Source organism: Lycium ferocissimum, chromosome 7 (assembly GCF_029784015.1).
Source record: "Lycium ferocissimum isolate CSIRO_LF1 chromosome 7, AGI_CSIRO_Lferr_CH_V1, whole genome shotgun sequence".
In the NCBI taxonomy this organism is placed as follows: domain Eukaryota; kingdom Viridiplantae; phylum Streptophyta; class Magnoliopsida; order Solanales; family Solanaceae; genus Lycium; species Lycium ferocissimum.
Genome location: NC_081348.1, coordinates 25,549,888 through 25,564,551, shown reverse-complemented (window position 1 = coordinate 25,564,551; position 14,664 = coordinate 25,549,888). Strand labels below are relative to the sequence as shown.

Sequence of the window (14,664 nt, the reverse complement as noted above, 5' to 3'; positions counted from 1 at the left end):
CTTGAACAAAAGCTGCTTATACTTTGGAGGGGTAAAGCCGGATGTTCAGGACCAAATACTAAACATACTGGGTTTCACAAAAGGGGAAATGCCTTTCAGGTACTTAGGAGTACCCCTCAGTACCAAGAGAATGTCCATAGCACAGTGCCAACCTCTACTAGATAAGATGCTGAGCAGACTCACCTCCTGGTCTGCTAGATTACTCTCCTATACTGGGAGAGTACAACTGATCAAAAGTGTCCTTACTGCTATACAAACTTTCTGGTCACAGATCTTTATTCTACCAAAAAAAATATTAGAAATGGTCAATTTACTATTAAAGGGGTATCTATGGACTAGAAGCACTGACAAAGCAAAGAAAGCTCTCATATCCTGGGAACAATTATGCAAACCAAAGGCAGCAGGGGGGCTAAACTTTACTGATATTTTGGAGTGGAATAGAGCAGCAATTTCAAAACTTCTATGGAATCTGAGCCATAAAAAGGACAAACTATGGGTTAGATGGGTACATAGTTATTACATCAAAAATCACGTCATCTGGTAAGTGCTACCTAAACAAGCATCGTGGGTGCTTGTCAAGATACTGAAGAGCAAGAAGTACTTTGAAAAGGCAGGGTATACATATGCAGATTACCTTCATATGCCTAAATTCTCAATTCAATGCTTCTACAGAACACTACAACCTATATACCCCAAAGTCCCTTGGAGAAAGATGATTTGCAACAACTATGGTGTGCCCAAATGGATATTCACATTCCGAGTAGCTGCTATGGGAAGATTATATACCAGAGACAGACTTGCCAAATGGGGAATCGCAAATATACTTGACTACCCACTATGCAATAATGCTCATGAGTCAATTAGACATCTATACTTTATGTGTCCCTTCTCTAACTACGTGTGGACTCAACTGTTAGCTTGGCAAGGGATAAACAAAGCACCCCAAGACTGGGAAGTGGAACTGGCATGGATATCAAGAAACACTAGGAAATCAGGGGAGGCTGAAATATTTAGAATGGTTGCTGCAGGTTGCATATATCATATATGGAAAGAAAGGAACTACAGAATTTTTCAAGCCAAAACCAGGACTGCTAAACAAGTGATCAAGACAGTCATTCAGGAGGTCTGTTATAGAGGAAATGTACGAGCTGGGATTGAGCGAAGACTGAGAGCCATGAACTTTTACCCTGTGTAATACTAGTCAAATGTATAGGTGTTTGTTTGGCTGTTTAGAGGTAATGTAGACATATGGACAGAGGCTGGTATGGTTCTATTGTAAATCCAGCTTCTTTTTTGCTTTGTAAGTCTCATATTGGTAACAAAATCCTTTTATTTACCAAAAAAAAAAAATCGTAGTACGTTGGTTAATTTTGTAAGTAATAAACTAGGTGCTTAATTCAGACTTGCAATGTAACGATCAAAATTCAAATTATAGTTTAACTGGCTACAACACGTTTCTTATTTATTTAGATTACCAATCTACATCACGTAATTTTTTTTGTTACGTCTATTCTTTATATTATTGATGTATAAAACCTAAAATTTTAATTCTGATGTGTATTTGCATTTATCACATTAATTCACAATTTCATGCTAGTCCATACTTCGGCATTGTAGTGCGATGTGCAGATAATATTAATCATATCAGTATGATTCGAATTCTATACCCTTTCAACAAATATTTATTACTTCGGTTCCAAACGCCAGTTATTTTAAAAAATTAAATCTATTTTAGAATATTTAATATTTTAGGGGAAAAAATAATCATTTAAATATTACTTTTTTCTAGATCTACCTTCACTATTTCCCATCAGTGGAATACTAATTAGGGCAAAGGTGCAAATATAGCCCTTAACTTTGCGATTTAGAGCAAATATACCCCCGTTAAAAAAGTAGTGTATATATACCCTTGCCGTTACAAAATGATGCAAATATGTCTCTGCCCTTACACAAATAGTGCAAATATACTCCTTTCACTAACAGAATTTTTAAAAAGCATTTAGCTTATGTTTACAACCAAAAAAAAATGTCTAACATATTTTAGACCATAAATTTTAAAAGACAATCAAAATCTCAAGATTCCTTATTATTCTTGATAATCATAAATGACCAAATGCAATTTATTTTTTGCATCTGCATAAAAATAGTTTTGGGCATCTATGTTTGATTTAATAAGAAGATGAGCGTAAAAAGAAATTTGATCATAAAAGCAATAAATCCAAATTAATCGTTAAAAGGCAGAAAATATTCTTGTGTGAGAAGGTCCAAATATACCCTACAGTGGCTTTAATTTAAACAAAAAACAATTCGGTCAATAAAAAGGTATATTTATACCGTTTGTGTGACAACATGTTTCATAACGTAGCCAGACCCATTTTCTTACTATGGCTTTAGGTCCAAGATAGACTATCCACAAGTGACAGGCTCATTAAGTGAGATATTCAGGTTGATCCAAAGTTGTTAACTGCCTACTAAAGAATGAAACAAGGGATCATTTTTTTTTTTTTTTTTACTGCAACTTTGAGAAGGAATCGTAGCCTCGTTTACTCCTGTGGTTACAGCTCCAATGGCCTGCAACTTTCAACTAGTTGCAGCAATATCAGAATGTACTTCAGTTCTGCAGAGGGAAAACTAAACAGGCCCTCATCATTAAGATGGTGTATGCTAAGTTCATTTGGGAAATATGGAGGGAAAGAAACACTCGAATTTTTGAGAAGAAGGTCACTCATTGGGATCCTATAGCCAAGGAGATAGCATGTATGTGCAATGTTCAAGCTTTGATTCCTATAAAGACTAGACTACTTAGTTGTTAATTTTGAGACTAGTCCATTCTCTTGAAGTTTATGTAGTACTCCCTCCGGATAAAAAAAAGAGTTCACTTAGCCATTTGAACACCCCTTAAGAAAATACTAACTTCTAGACAAAAATAAATAATTTGACTAAATTACCCCTAATTAAATAGGCATTGAATTTGATCATATAACACTTAATAAGGGCAAATATGGAAAAGCAAGATTAATTCTTTCTTGATTTGCTAAGTAGACTCTTTTTTTTATTCAAGAAAAAAAGGCTAAGTGGACTCTTTTTTTGATCCGGAGGGAGTATTAGATTAGAATTATTTCTTATTGTTTTCAGCAGTAGCAGTTGTAGTTTTGCGTTAGAGTACTCAATTGGGAGTTCCTCATTAGTTTAACAAATTGAGTTGATAAGTTGTTTTGTAAATATTGGATTACCTTGGTAATTAATGAAAAGTTGACACTTAAAAAAAAAAAAAAAAAAAGAGAAGATATATCTACTCTAAATCAGAAAATTAAGGGGTATATTTGTACCTTTTCCCATAGATAAATATCACAAGTCTTGTGATATATACAATACACATAAAAATCAACATTTTTTAACAATGAATCCCTGGTTAAGTGGTTCTCAATCAATATCGTTTCATACTGAAATTTATAAAGTTATCTTTTTAAAGATCGAATAAATTCTCCGATTTTGAAAAAAAATAAAAAATTCTATGTTTGTTCTTTTAATTATTGTAGACCTCAGTTTTGTAATAAAATAAGAATACTAATTGAGCTACTTTGGCTAATCCAATATAGTAGGACAGCCCAATGCATTAAGCTCCCCTTTCTCGAACCCCGCGCATAATGGGAGCTTAGTGCACCGGGCTGCCCTATCATATTGGATTAGCTGAAGTAGCTCAATTAGTAACGCAAAGGACTGTGCCATCAGTTCAAATCTGATTTCTGATAACGATTAATTTGACGCCTTAAAGATAACCTGCCGCAACAAATTAGAATACTAATAAGTTTTTTTTTTTTTTTAAAAAAAACAATGGCGTCAATGCAAATAAATTAAAGGTTGTATTGTTATGAAGCTCATGTTTTCAAGCAGGGCCAAGTTAGAATACGCGTAAAAAATTGGGCCGAATTTAGTAATTTTGGTTCAACTTCTGTATTTTTGTAAGAAATTCATTAAATATGTTAAAATATTAATTTAAACCATTAACTTAAAATAAGTAAGATTCCGAACGCATAAATTTCAAATCCTGGCTCCACATCTATCTCTAATTACTTTTCTTTACAACTATTTGGAGTTGGCAAGTATTTGGTTCGAAAGTTTGTTCCAAAATCAGTCATATCAATTTTCAGCTTCCTTGGCTGCAAAAGCAACGCACAAGTTTTGGATCTGTTTTTTGGAAGTTGAAAAGGCCTAAAGGCTGGTTATTCGAAGAATGCATCTTTGTGATGAATCAACTTTTCAATGTATAATTTGTGATTCGATATAATCATATACCTAAACAATAAGGTATTTCTGCCGCACTAAGTTTGGCCATAATGACCCAAACTGTGTTAGCACGGTCATTTATGCTATGTTAATGACATTGCTACCCTTCCCTCCAAATTTCATTTTAGTACAAAATGTCTCTCTCATCAATTCAATTTTACTTTTTTCCAGTACATGGAGGTTCTCAATCCAAAAGATGCACACATACATCTTTTCCCGTAAAATAATTAATGTTGATATTTTCCCTCCTTTTTGTTGTATACAATCCATTTTTGTTTTCTTAATTATTAGCAGCGTTCATATCTAAAATACATCATTATATTCTCTTCTTGTTCCGCGATTTCGAGGATACGTGAGTTACTAGGAGTATATTACTTTAAGTTTCCTGTTCTAAAATTTTCATAGAACTAAGCAGTACGTTTTAAACCTTGACTCTAGCTCGTTGCACTCATTTACAAGACTTACAGAGTGCATTTCTGTGAAAATTAAAGGAAATGACCATTCAAAAAAATTGTCTCAGACTCTCAGCTTCTTGACCAGAGATTTAATTCCATTTTTAACTAAGTCGCATAAAATTAATAGAGACTATCGAACAGAAGATTAGGTGGAAAAAAATAGAACAAAATAAATACTCCTATGATACATGCGTTCGGTTGGACACGCATATGCTATCATAAGAATATGACGTACCCATGATTTCGAAAGCAATATGACATGATCCAATTAGACTATTATCATATATTAAAAAAGATTAACCAAAGATAATTCTCAACTCTGAATGTGTTTCCAACAAACCCTGCAAATCTTTTTCTTTGATTTTTGAGTGTCAAGCCTTAAAAAACATTGTTTTTTATGACCACGGAATACGCATAGAACTCTCCATTGGCAGTACAACATTTATATGTACACGATCCACCGCATAAGAAATTTTCTTGGCCCATTATTATCTTATTCTCACAATTACAAATCACACATTTAAAGAGACTTACCTAAATATATCCATATAAAAAATTATGCTAACAGTGATATATTACTTAAAACCCCTTATATTATATTTAAGTTACCGATATACTCGTAAGTCGTAATCATGACAAATCGTGCTTCTATGGTAACCATGGAGAACAGGTTAATGTACCTAATTCTGATTTTTCCCCCTACTTTACCTAATTATGGATAGGAAGCATTTTCACAGAAATTTCTCAAGCTTTATTATAAAGGACTTGATGAAATAAATATCATAATCCGAGTGGACTTCAGATTTGTATCACGTTGCTCTGCCATAAAAGAAATATAGCAGCAAATAAAAAGAAACTCTTTTGTGGTTAACATCTATAATAATATTAGATTATCAGTAGACTGACAGTTGAGATATTCTAGTCTTATATTATATTATTATATAGTTTAATTAATAAGACGTGTAAGTTAATTAATATGAAGATTAAAATATGAGGGAAAGTAATATTCTTATTAACACCTTAAGGTTAATTACTTTGTTAGTAACAAATACTCGTAGTACGTTGGTTAAATTCGTAAGTAATAAACTAGGTGCTTAATTCAGATTTGCAAAGTAACGATCAAAATTCAAATTATAGTTTAACTGGCTACAATACATTTCTTATTTATTTAGGTTACCAATCTACATTACGTAACTTTTTTGTTAAGTATATTCTTTATATTATTGATGTATAGAACCTAAATTTTTAATTCTGATGTGTATTTGTGTAATATGGCCTTATTTTAAATATTATGTTTGGGGCCAAAGTTTGCTTTATGTGGATGATGAATTTTTGATCATTTCTCATTTTCTTTTTCCACAGCTTTCATCCAAGTTTGGCCCCTATAAAAGGAGGGCATTTCTCTCCATTTGAAAACACACCAATTTGAGAAGAACTTAGTTGAGTTTGTGTTCTTCTGTAGAGAATATTTGTAAGGGAGTTGTGTTGGGAAACACTTGTGTGAACCCTTTATTGGAGTGATCTTGTGAGGTTATTCTCTTGGGGGTTTTGGGATATTAGAGTATTTAATTACTTTAATTTTGTACTCTCTTTTGTTGTTTAGTACTCTATTTTATATTTGTTGGTGTTAGTAAATTTGCTCCTCTTTTGATTGTGGATGTAGGTCAAGTTGACCGAACCACGTTAAATCTTTGTCTCCTATTATCTTTGTTATTGTCTTTAATTGGCTGCTTTGTCTAATTCTGCATTATCTCAGACTCCTGATCCTAACAATTTGCATTTATCACATTTATTCACAATTTCTTGCTAGTCCACACTTCGGCATTGTAGTGCGATGTGCAAATAATATTAAGGGCAAAGATGCAAATATACCCCTCAACTTTGTCATTTAGAGCAGATATATCCCTCGTTACAAAAGTGGTGTATATATACCCTTACCGTTACAAAATGGTGCAAATATACCCCTGCCGTTACAAAATGGTGCAAATATAACCCTGCCGTTACAAAATGGTGCAAATATACCCTTTCGCTGACGAGATTTAAAAAAAAAAAATCATTTAGGTTATTTTTTTAATGAAAAAAATATGACGTGACTTTAAAAAAAGTCTACCTATATTTTTTTTTTTTGAGCAGAAATGTTTTTCTAAAGCCACATGGTAATTTTTTTTCTCGTGTGTTGGGTCTAGTTCGTTTAAAGAAATATCTCCGTGACTTTAAAAAAATCGATCGCCCATTTTTTTAAGCGACCGGATCCGACCCAGAAAAAAATTCTATGTGGCTTTAGAAAAGTATGTCTACTCAAAAAAAAAAAAATGGGTAGACCTTTTTTTTTTTTTTTAAAGTCATGTGACATTTTTTTAAATTAAAAAATAACCTAAATGATTTTTTTTAAATATCCCGCCAGCGAAAAGGGTATATTTGCATCATTTTGTAACGGCAGAGGTGTATTTGCATCATTTTGTAATGGCAGGGGTATATGTACACCACTTTTGTAACGAGGGATATATCTTCTCTAAATCACAAAGTTGAGGGTATATTTGCACCTTTGCCCTAATATTAATCATATCAGTATGATTCGAATTCTATACCCTTTCAAAAAATATTTATTACTTCGGTTCCAAATGCCAGTTATTTTAAAAAATGAAATCTATTTTAGAATATTTAATATTTTAGGGAAAAATAATCATTTATATATTACTTTTTTCTAGATCTACCTTAACTATTTCCCATCAGGGGAATACTAATAAGGGCAAAGGTGCAAATATACCCTTCAACTTTGCGATTTAGAGCAGATATACCTCCGTTAAAAAAGTGGTTTATATATACCCTTACCGTTACAAAATGGTACAAATATATCCCTGCCCTTACACAAATAGTGCAAATATATTCTTTTCGCTAACGGGATTTTTTTTTTAATTATTTAGCTTATTTTTTAATTAAAAACAATGTCATGTGGCTTTAAAAATAAAAAAATACTACCCATTTTTTTAATAGACATATTTTTCTAACGCCACATGATAAATATTTTTCTGGTTGGTAGAGTCTAGTTCGTTTAAAAAAAATATCCCCCTAGCATTAAAAAAAAAAATTAGTCTACCCATTTTTTTAAACAAACCAGACCCGACCCACTAGAAAAAAAAAATATCATGTGTCTTTAGAAAAATATGTCTACTCAAAAAAATGGGTAGACTTTTTTTTAAAGCGACGTGGTATTTTTTTAATTAAAAAATAAACTAAATAATTTAAAAAAAATTATGTCAACAAAAAGAGTATATTTGCACCATTTTGTAACTGCAGGGGTATATTTACACCACTTTTATAACGGGAGTATATATGCTCTAAATCGCAAAGTTAAGAGGTATATTTGCACCTTTTCCCTACTAATTAAGTGAAGCATTTATTTTTATTTTTAAAAAAAAAAAGAGTGAAGCATTTAAGGAAAGATAATTGATAAATTGGACCAATATTTATGGGTTAGATTATCAAATCTTAAGAAATATGCAAGAAATGAAGTAGGGACAATATATAGCACGCTTGATGTATTTAATTTTGATCTTGATATCTGACTAAGCACATTTAACCTTCAACGAGTAACAATGTATGTATTATCCCTTTATGTACGAAATACCTTATAGTTAGACTATTTATTACCTTCAAATATATATTAACAGTATAAATTTAACATTACTCATGTGAAATTAAATAATGTACTAACAACAGATAATTTAGTAAATTAATTTGTGAAAAGTCACATATAGAAGGATTAAAACTTTAAAAGTACACCACTTTATTGATTGAAGATTCAATAATTATATTTAGTCAAATAATAAAAACCGACATCAAACTTTATGCATGTCGATTATCCCAATGAGGTACTCCATTATTTTCCCGTCGAAATCTGTGAACAGTTATTGTTGACCTAAATTAGTGGGAAATGGTCAGTTTTACCACGTCAAACGCGTACGTCAAAGATTGAACCGTATTAGACTAGACAAGCATTACAGAAGCAACATCTTTCGTTCTCTCTTCCTTCTATCCTCCTTCCTTAACTTCTCTATATATGCGCACACAACCTCTATCATTCTTTCCTCCAAATTTTTACATAACTTCATATCCATAATTTGATTTTCTTGACTAAATACAATGAAGCCATCATCATCATCATCGTTCTCTCGGGTTTTAGAAATCACAGTGATATCCGGTGAGAATCTTCACGAGAATCGGAAGCAACCAGTAAAGAAGAACGCTTTCGTAAATATCAAAACAGATAATTCATCATGCAACGTCCAAACAACTAGAATGGATAAAGAAGGCGGAAGTTTTCCTGCATGGAATGAAAAATTGATCGTTGATTTGCCCATGCATGCACGTCATCTAACGGTGGAAGTTCAATGCAAGAATTCTTCGGGGATCAAAACCGTTGGTATTGCTAGGGTTCCAACGTCGGATTTTATTGGTGGATTTTTACCTGAAGATTATTTGCACTTTTTGAGTTATAGGCTTAGGGATGTAAAGGGTGAGAAAAACGGGATAATTAATTTCTCCGTTAGGGTTAAGAATGCGCCGCCTCGAACAACCAGTTGTGCCGCTGCTTATTCGCGGCAGTGGACGGTGGAACCGGTGGCTATGGGAAGCAAGAACGGTTCTTGTGGGGTTGTGACTGGTATTCCTATGTATCCTGGGAGTTCGTTAATAGGTTTATCAATGACGAGAAAACTTTAATTCTTTTTTTAGTTTAATTTGCTTTAGTTGATCGAAATTCAATTGAATTTGTACAGACAGAATTTCAATGGTGTGTTTGGTATGGAGGAACAATATTTCATGTCCTGGTTGACCAAAATGTTTTTAAAAAAAATATTTTTTTAGAAAAATAAGTTTCACTCTATTAAGTAGGAAAAACAAGTTTTATAAGTGACATTTCAAGTTTATTGTCTCCTTGATCATTCCACTCCTTGCTACTTTGAAACCCCCCTTCTGACCCCATCCCACCACATAGTGTGTTTCTAGATTATATATAAACTAGTGAACTCATTCGTGTGAAATTAATGAGTTTAAAGAAGACTAGTCTTTTAAATTTAGTTGAGGAAGAAATATTAAATTTTCATTATGCATATAAAAGTTACTTAAATTAGTGGAATTGAAAATATAAATACTTGCACTTGGAAAAAGTCAAATCTTCAATCATACACTAACAAGAAGATTATACTAACATAAATATTGGACATAACCACGGCATCAAGGTTTTTTGGTTAGTTAATTATCTTTTTTTCTTTAAAAAAACAAAAAAATCAATAGTACCTCTGAAAAATAAAATCAGAAAGGGTTAAGAATGGGATAATTAATTTCTCCGTTAGGGTTAAGAATGCTCCGCCTCAAACCGCCGGTTGGGCTGCTGGTTATTTGACGGCGACGATGGCTATGGGAATGATGCACAATTGCAAGATCAATCGAAAAGAAACAGATTCTAGGAGGTAAAAGAATTGTAATGCAATCAGGGAATTTAATCCGAGAAAAGAGATGATTGAAGAGATAATTGAGATAGAGAAGAGTAACTATATCTCTTAACATGAGTAGGAATCCATATTACAACTTGTACTTATATCTAATTGACAACAATGAAGCCAATTCAATCCACTAACTACATCAACTAACTGTCAGCTCATAACTAACTTCTGGAAGGCTAACTAACTTCTGTAACTAACTACAATACAGCTAACATACAGTTGGAATTCTTCCTTCTTGTAACTTGCATCAATACCCCCTGGTTGAAAAACATCCTTGTCCTCAAGGATGGAAATCTGAAGAAAGTTGTGTCGAAAATGCGGAAATTTGTCTTTGCATCTCGGTGAGGAATTCCCAAGTGGATTGGCCAAAGATCAATGCCCAACCACTTGACTAGAATGCGGCAAACAACTCTATTACCCCTTTTAACCATTCTTCTCTCCAAACGACCTCCGCAATGGACAATAGGGACTAGATAAGTGCGGACCTTTGGAGGATGAGAAATAACGGATGGAACCTTAGGCACTCTTCAATTGAGAAACATGAAAGGTGGGGTGGATGAGCACATCAGCAGGTAGGAGAGCTTGTAAGCAACTGCACCAACCTTAGCAAGAACCATATAGGGCCTAAAATACTTAGCTGCTAGCTTATTGAATGGTCTTGTCGCCACAGATACCTGTTTGTAGGGTTGCAACTTGAGATAGACCCAATCCCCTTCAGTAAAACTTCTATCAGATCTGTGTTTGTTGGCCATATCTCTCATTCTTTGTTGAGCTATGGAGAGGTGAAATTTGAGCAACTCAATGATTGCTTCTCTAGCCTCCAAGGATCTATCAACCATTTCATTCTGAGACTCTCCAGCCAAATAAGGAAGATGGATAGGAGGCTTTTGACCATAGAGCACCTCATAAGGAGTGCACTTAATGGCAGAGTGATAGGTGGTATTGTACCACCATTCGGCCATTGGTAAGTAAGTAGCCCAAATTGGGGATTATCTACGTGCGAGAAACACACGAGACATGTCTCTAAAGTTACGTTCAAAATTTCTGTTTGACCATCTGTTTGAGGATGGTAAGCATTAGACTTGTGAAGTTGCACCCCTTGAACAGTAAATAATGCTTACCAAAAGGAACTCAAGAAAACAGGATCTCTCTCACTAATTATGGTAGATGGCATGCCATGCAACTTAAAGATATTGTCCATGAAGGACTGAGCTACAGTCTGAGCTGTATAAGGATGCTGGAGGCTAATAAAGTGCCCATAGTTGCTCAATCTATACACTACAACCAGAACAACGTCCTTGTTCTTAGATTTGGGAAGTCCTTCTATGAAATCAAGACTAATGACTGTCCATACTCCATTAGGAATAGGGAGGGGTTGGATGAGACCAGGATAGGCAGAGGCATCATATTTATGCCTTCGACACATATCACACTTGCTAATAAAATCTCTGATATACTGCGCCATAAATTTCCAATGGAAAAGAGACTGTAATATCTTAATGGTAGAAGCCATACCTGAGTGACCACCTTGAGGTGTTGAGTGCCACAACTGAATAAGAGAATGTCTCAATTGCACATCTGCTTCAACAACTAATCTGCCCTTCCACCTCAATTGTGAATTAATCCATGTGTAAAACTTGTATGGTTGTACTTGCAATCTGGTGATCAAGGTCTGAAGTACGGGATCAGTATTCCAAGATTGCTTGATCTGCTCCAATAAGGCATCATGAGGTTGTAAAGAGAAAGTGCTAATAGTTCAGCACCATGGTTCCTAGACAAAGCATCTGCAGCTTTATTATCATTACCCTTCTTGTATTCAATGGAGAAGTCAAAGGCCATGAGTTTAGAGATACCCACTTGAAATTCTTTATGAATGTTTTGCTCAAGTAGATGCTTCAAGGCATACAGTGGTTCTCAACAAAGTGCCTTCCCAACAAATAATGTGACCATTTAGTGACAGCAAAAATGAGTGCCAATAATTCTCTATCATAAACACACATTGCCTGGTGTTTGGGAGCTAAGGACTTGCTGATATAGGCAAGTGGATGCCCTTGCTGCATCAAGACAGCACCAATACCCAACCCACTAGCATCAGTTTCAATGATGAATAATTTATCATAATATGGCATTGCCAGAACTGGAGCAGTAACTAGTGCCTCCTTAAGTTTGTTAAATGCTATTGTAGCTTCCTCAGTCCGTTTAAACTTCTCTTTCTTCAGCAGTTCATTCAGGGGTTTAGCAATAGAACCAAACCCTTTAATGAACCTTCTATAATACCTCGCTAAGCCGTAAATCCTCTTAGTTGTTTTGATTTGTAGGCATCAACCAAGCTTGTACAGTAGATATTTTCTTTGGGTCAGTAGCCACACCTTTAGCATTTATGAAATGACCCAAATATTCCGGCCTACACGGCAAATTATATAAAGCTTTCCATTGGCAGCTAAATTTATATATACACAATATACCGCATAAAGAATTTTTATACCATTAGATCACCTTTATCTTCTTAGTCCGTAATTATCTTATTTTTATAATTACAAATCACGCCTTTATCTAAATTCATCCTGATATGATTGTATTAAAAAAGTTATGGTGACAATGATATATTACTTAAACCTTATATTATCTTTAAGTGTCTGATACACTTGCAATCATGACAAATCGTGCTTCTATGGTAACCATGGAGAAAAGGTTAATGTAGCTGATTATGGGGTTTTTCCCCTACTTTACCTAATTATGGTTAAGAAGCATTTTCACAGAAATTTCTCAAGCTTTATTATAAAGGACTCAATGAAATAAATACCATAATCCGACTGGACTTGAGATTTGTTTCACGTTGCTCTTCCGCAAAAAGAAATAGTAGCAAATAAAAAGAAAGTCTTTTGTGGTTAACATCTATAAAAATATCAGATTATCCGTAGACTGACAGCTGAGATATTCTGGTCTTATATTATATTATTATATAGTTTAATTAATAAGACGTGCAAGTTAATTAATATGAAGCTTAAAATATGAGGGAAAGTCATATTCTTATTAACATCTTAAGGTTAATTACTTTGTTAGTAACAAATACTCGTGGTACGTTGATAAACTTTGTAAGTAATAAACTAGGTGCTTAATTCAGACTTGCAATGTAACGATCAAAATTCAAATTATAGTTTAACTGGCTACAACACATTTCTTATTTACTTAGGTTACCAATCTACATCACTTAACTTTTTTGTTAAGTATATTCTTCATATTATTGATGTATAAAACCTAAATTTTTAATTCTGATGTGTATTTGCATTTATCACATTTATTCAAAATTTCTTGCTAGTCCATACTTCGGCATTGTTGTGCGATGTGCATTGAGTATTAATCATATCAGTATGATTGGAATTATATACCCTTTCAACAAATATTTATTACTTCGGTTCCAAATGCCAGTTATTTTAAAAAATTAAATCTATTTTAGAATATTTAATATTTTAGGGAAAAAATAATCATTTATATATTACTTTTTTCTAGATCTACCTTCACTATTTCGCATCAGTGGAATACTAATTAGGGCAAAGGTGCAAACATACTCATCAACTTTGCGATTTAGACATAGATATATCCCGTTAAAAAAGTGGTGTATATATACCTTGCCGTTACAAAATGGTGCAAATATACTCCCGCCCTTACACAAATAGTGCAAATATACCCTTTTCGCTAACGGGTTTTTTAAAAAGCATTTAGCTTATGTTTACAACCAAAAAAATGTCTAACATATTTCAGACCATAAATTTTAAAAGACAATCAAAATCTCAAGATTCTTTATTATTCTCAATAATCATAAACGACCAAATGCAATTAATTTTTTGCATCTGCATAAAAATAGTTTGGGTCATCTATGATTGATTTAATAAGAAGATGAGCGTAAAAAAAAATTTGATCATCAAAGCAATAAATCCAAATTAATTGTTACACGAAAATATTCATGTGTGAGAAGGTGCAAATATACCCTACAATGGCTTTAATTTTAAAAAAAATACAATTCCGTCAATAAAAAAGGTATATTTAGACAGTTTGTGTGACAACATGTTTCATAATGTAGCCAGACCCATTTTCTTACTGTGGCTTCAGGTCCAATATAGACCATCCACAAGTGACAGGCTCATTAAGTGAGGTATTCAGGTTGATCCAAAGTTGTTAATTGCCTACTAAAGAATGAAACAAGGGATCATTTGTTTTTTTACTGCAACATTGAGAAGGAATCGTAGGCTCGTTTACTTCTGTGGTTACAGCTCCAATGGCCTGCAACTTTCAACTGGTTGCAGCAATATCAGAATGTACTTCAGTTCCACAGAGGAAAAACTAAACAGGCCCTCATCATTAAGAATTTAAGATGGTGTATGCTAAGTTCATTTGGGCAATATGGAGGGAAAGAAACA

At 33.5% G+C, this 14,664-nt stretch overlaps 2 protein-coding genes across 2 annotated transcripts; both read left to right on the top strand.

The window, feature by feature from the left end:
• The first annotated feature begins 301 nt into the window (after positions 1-301).
• LOC132062059 (uncharacterized) lies at positions 302-1,195 on the top strand. Its single transcript, XM_059454709.1, has 2 exons — positions 302-496; positions 581-1,195. Exons 1-2 carry the CDS (start codon positions 302-304, stop codon positions 1,193-1,195), a joined length of 810 nt encoding a protein of 269 aa, XP_059310692.1.
• Positions 1,196-8,793: 7,598 nt separating this feature from the next.
• On the top strand, positions 8,794-9,602 carry LOC132062625 (BON1-associated protein 2-like). The gene has a single exon (XM_059455159.1). The coding sequence runs from the start codon at positions 8,886-8,888 to the stop codon at positions 9,462-9,464; it is 579 nt and encodes a 192-aa protein (XP_059311142.1). The 5' UTR covers positions 8,794-8,885; the 3' UTR covers positions 9,465-9,602.
• Positions 9,603-14,664: the final 5,062 nt, after the last annotated feature.